The sequence below is a fragment of the Tupaia chinensis genome, unplaced genomic scaffold, assembly GCF_000334495.1.
Source record: "Tupaia chinensis unplaced genomic scaffold, TupChi_1.0 Scaffold143771_1, whole genome shotgun sequence".
Classification (NCBI taxonomy): Eukaryota; Metazoa; Chordata; class Mammalia; order Scandentia; family Tupaiidae; genus Tupaia; species Tupaia belangeri.
In genome coordinates, this window is record NW_006203620.1 from 396,804 (window position 1) to 402,323 (window position 5,520).

The window sequence follows — 5,520 nt, forward strand, 5'->3', positions numbered from 1 at the left end:
GCAGGAATTGGAAAAAAGTATAACTAGAGAACAAAGAGAAGCTGCTACTGAATTTGCATCTGTACCCTGTAGAGCTTCTTGAAGACCTACTGATGAGTCAAACTGAACTCAAGATCCACTTTTGAGAGCATCATGAGAAAAAGTATATGACCTGAAAGATAAAATGTTATTAAGACTGGATTGTTTACACCCCTTTTAATGGTTTTCCATTAAATATATGTCATCATGAAAAAAACATAATGAAAAAACATTCAGCCATAAAAAAAAGAAGAAAATCCTGCCATTTGTAACACCATGATTGAGCCTGGACAACATTATATTAAACGAAATGAATCAGGCATGGAAAAAAAAATACTACATGATCTTACTTAAACGTGGAATCTAAAACAGTTGGTCAGAAGTAGAGAGTACAATGGAGGTACAGAAGATAGAGGTGGTCAGCAGAAGGGAAGGAGATAGGGAGAACCTAGTCAAAAAGATACAAAACTATACTTAGGAAAAATAAATTTTAGGACCAGCAGATGGCATAATGTTTATGTTGCTGGACTCCCACATAGTCAACCACGGTTTAAGTCCCAGACCAGGTGACTTAAAACTCACTCTGGGCACATGTGTGTGCTTGTTGTAATAGCTATGTCGCTGGACTCCCATGTAGTCGAAGGTAGTTCAAGTCTCGGACCCAGTGGCTTAAACTCACGCTGGGCATGTATGTGTGCGTGCATGCCCAAGATCCCAAGAGGAGAAAGGACTGCAGCATGGCCATCCCCCCAGGGGGTGATTTCTTGCTTTCTGTCTCTCTGGTGAGTACATGTACCCTGTAGCAAAAATCTCTCTCTCTAAAACAAACAAACAAACAAAAAAACAAACAAAAAACCAAATTTCAGAGACCTGTTGTATGACAAGGTGACTACAGGTAATGATATATATAAGTATTATTGAAAAATGCAAACAGGGTAGATATAATATGTTCTTACCACAAAAATGTTTACTATATGATGCAATGCAGTAGTTAATTAGCTAGATTTAGACATTCTACAATGTATATGTACTTCAAAACATGTACATGACAACATACTATATTATCTCATAATGTAAATAAACAAAAAGACAACGAGATAGAAAACAAAAGAAAAAAAAAAGATGATAAAATTAGAGGATAAAGGCAGGTGGTCCAAAAGTGATATAAAAGTATTCCTAGACATGTGCCTAGGCACGCATGTGCACACACACACACACACACACAGACACACACACAACTTAGGGTGTGTGTGAAGGCTGTCCTATGAGAAAAATGAATAAAAAAGATAAATATTCCTCAGAAGTAATGGGCAGAGATCTCCACATTGAATGGGCTCACCCCAAGTACATACAATTATAAATAATAGAAGATTCACACTAGGGCATATGATTATGAAGTATCAGAACACCAGAAATTAAAACAATAACTTGAAAAATTTAGAGAGATAAAATAGTTCATATACAAAGGAATGGGAATCAAGGCAGCAAGAAGACAATGGAGCAAAGACTGCAAAGCATTAAGAATAACAATTTTCAATTCAGAATTCTAGAATATGCCAAGCTACCTATCAAGGGAGAGGTTAGAATAAAGACATATTCAGACTCACAAAAACAGTCTTCTAGAGCAGGACCCACAGCCTAGTAGCTAAGAGAGCTGGATCCTACAATTTGAATCTTAGCCCTGGCAACTTGAAAAACACACTGGGCACATGTGCGTGCATGCCCCAAATCCCAATAGGATGGATAAATGGAGAAGGAATTATAGTGTGACCACTTCCTGTTAAGGGGTGCAGTCTCCCTTGTTTTCTCTGTTACTCTCTGGTGAGTGTACTCACCTTCTGACAAATAAAAAAAAAAGTCTCAAAATTTACCTTCTATTCAGCTTTCTCAGGTAGCTGCTGGATGATGTGCTCTACCCAAATGAATGAGTAAACCAGAAGAAAGACAGACATGAGAACAGGATCCAGCACAGAAAAAACACAAAGGTCATGCCCAGTCTGATAGTAAAGGGAAGTCTTTGGGAGCAAACTGTCTAAACTTCAGCACAAAGATAAAGGCTCTAAGTATGCCTGCAAGATCTAAATATAGATAGGTAGAGAGAAAGAGAGAGAGAGAGAGAGATTGTACTTTACAGTATTTGAGAGGATTTTTTATAGCGTTATCAGAGTTTAAGGGAAGATTTACTAATAGGTACTCAGAAAATTAATAAAAAAGAGAGGCATTTTAAAATTCAGGGAGAAATAAAGTTTCCCAAGAAGAAAAGGTAAATCATAAAACAATATGTAGGTCAGCTGTGAATATTTCCATAGTTATAATAATGTAAATGTGGATGGGGTTGGCAGGTGGCATGGTGGTTAAGGGTGCTGGACTCCCACATGGCCAACATGGCCAACCACAGTTTGAATCCCGGACCTGGCAGCTTGTTTTCTCACTTTCTCTCTCCCTCTCTCTCTCTCTCTGTCCTTCTCTGGTAAAAAAAATTTAAAAATAAATTAAGTTAAAAATAAAACTTAAAAAAAAATGTAAACGTAGATGTAAAATGTGAAACTGTTCTATACACTGGGGAGAGAATGTGGATATAAAAATACTAAATCGTCTTCTCTGGTAGGAAGTCTACAGATTAAATCTCAAATAAAAGGATCAAGAAAGAGCAATATATTGAGTTTTAACTGTATTCGTGCTGGGAAAAGCAAGGTTGTACATTTTAAAGATGTATAGTGATTAATTGTAAATTAAAAACATTTTCTTAAGATAACCCCCCACACACAAAAGAATAAAGAGCAATATACCATTTTCTATAGATAAATGAAAACAAATGCCAGAAATAAAAAAACAACTAAAGTTGGGGATGGTGGTAGGACTTGGAGACGAAGAGGGTATAACATGGGCTGCTGTTTGATGTGGTCTCATAAAACTATGATATTTTTTAAAGTATGTATACTTACTAAATTTTTAAAAATTAACATTTACAAAAGGTTATAAAACAAATATACTATTTGGTATGAGAGTTAATTTTCAATCTATTTAACTTCCCAATCAGTGTTCCAGTAAAGTTCAGTCAGACTTTCCTGCTAACTTCAAATTCCTTTTCCTGAAACTCTCTTAGCAGTGCTCTCCACTGCCCCTGTTCTCTGGATACCTTGCCAGACACATCTTCCATGCACACCACTTCTTCCATCAATTCCTTAAATGCTGGTGTTCAGGGATCCATCCTCAACCTCCTAGTCTCACTCACACTGTCTTCCAAGGTCAGCCCTTCTATCTTTGTGTTTTTAATTATCCCCAAGCTATAGTACAGTCCAGGCCTCTCCCATAAGGTCGGGACTAATGAACAGAACCACCTGGCTACACATTCTAACTTTGATTTTTCAACAAACATGTCAAACTATGTGAGTTCCAAACCAATTTCATCATAATCTTGTATAAGCTGGCTCTTCCTCCTGTATTTCCAGCGTAATCAGTAGTGACAGCTACCTTATCTTCTGAGTTACAAATCTTGGACCATCCTAGAGTCCATTTACCTTACCTGCATTACCCACTTGTCAAAACTCACCAGTTTTGCTTTCTTAATGTTTCCTGATTCCCTGGTCCAGGTCCTCATTCACTCCCACCACACCTTACTCCCATCTAAGCATCTACTAAAGTCATCTTAAAATGGCTTCCTGCCTCAGTCCAGTCCCCTTCAAATGCATCTTTGGCATGGCCCCCAGAGTGAATTCATCTATCTGAAATATAAACCTAACTACATCACTAATCTGATAAAATCTGACAATGTTTCCCCATTGCACACATGATTAAGTCCAAATTCCTGAACATGACACACAAGCTAATATATGACTTGTCCTATGTTTACCTGTACATCCTCATCTTGGACTTTGCACTTTACCAGCAATACCAAACTTTTTGTAGATCTCTGCACATACCTTTTTTCACACCTCCATGCTTTTACTCATGTCACTTCTTAGCCTAGAATGCCCTCACTACTTAACTTCTAATTAATCCTTATAATGAACTTAAGTGACATGTTCATAAGGAAACCTTCCAGGACCTCCCAGTAGGAATAGATACCCTCACTTGTAATACACAATTCTTTGTTCATATCTCTATTGCTATTATGACTGCTGCCATCTCACTGGATAATGAGTTCCCTGGCAATAAGAAATGTGTCTTTCTGTATTGCTGGAGTATAACACAAAGCCTGGCACACAGGCATTGTGTTCTCTGATTGATACTAATGCATCACCTGAATCCGTTTATAGAACCAAACTATATACAAAAATTATTATCATGGTTATGGACACTATTTCCTAAGGAGTTGTTAGCTTCTACTTTGCAGGCATAAGGTTGACTATTATAACAGAACTATCCAAAGATGGACTATTCTAAACACACGCTAGATGACCACATGGTGGGGACATTGTAACATGCATAAAAACTAGATAGGCTATTCTACAATATGACATTTAAAAATCCTTCCTACATGGACATTCACCATACATATTTAAAAGGTAGGTTTTAAAAAATCCCATATTTTATTATTAAACATCTTGAAGAACCCACTGCACAAAAACATCATTAAATGACTTTTAGGGACTTTAATAGACTAGTAATTTCTTACTTACTGGCATTTGCAGCTTCTCGAATTTCTTTCAGTATTTCAGCTTCCATGGCAGGGTTATTGCAAATATCAACCCAAGATCCTTCTACCCCTTTCTGTTGCGCCAAAAGTGTCAACCTTTTCTGATTAGGAACCACAAAACTGATCACATATGATTGGTCACTTAAAAAAAGGAAAATAAAATAGAAGTTAAAAACTAAGAAAAAGCATTAATAAATGATTCAATCACAGTACTGTACAGATAATTTCAAATATATTTTCCCTTGTTTAAGTTTCATTAAGAACTACTAAAATTCACAACATTGGCATAGAAATAAAACTTTATACCAATGGAATAAAATAAAGAGCCCAGAAACAAATCCTTGTATCTATAATCAAATGTTCTTTGAGTAGGGTCCTAAGAATTCTGAATGGGAAAAGAACAATTTCTTCAACAAATGGTAATAGGAAAACTGGATATCCATATATAAAGAATAAAAGTAGATCATTATCTTACAACATATATAAAAATTGACTCAAACTAGATGAAAGACAAACATTTAAGAGCTAAAACAATAAAACTCCAAGAAGAAAACACAGAGGGAAAGTTTTATAACAATAGATATGTTCATTTTTATATATGTTGTAAGTAAAAACATAGGCAACAAAACCAAAAAAAGATAGTCCATAAAAATAAAACACATTAAGGGGCCGTCAGGTGGCATGGTGGTTAAGGATTCTGGACTCCCACATGGTGGATCACAGTTCAAGCCCTGGATCTGGCAACTTGCTTTCTCACTTTTCCTCTCTCTCTCTCATTCTGTCCCCCTCTGGTCAAATTAAAATAAAATAAATAAATAAAGTTAAATAAAATAATTTTTTAAATAAAATAAAATATATTAATA

At 35.9% G+C, this 5,520-nt stretch overlaps 1 protein-coding gene across 1 annotated transcript in view; it reads right to left on the reverse strand.

The window, feature by feature from the left end:
* Positions 1 to 5,520, reverse strand: part of ACSL4 (acyl-CoA synthetase long chain family member 4) — a 45,123-nt gene that overhangs the window by 8,302 nt on the left and 31,301 nt on the right. The window contains 1 exon segment of the mRNA XM_006164967.3: positions 4,641 to 4,798. Within this exon segment, the coding sequence (XP_006165029.1) occupies positions 4,641 to 4,798 (158 nt within the window).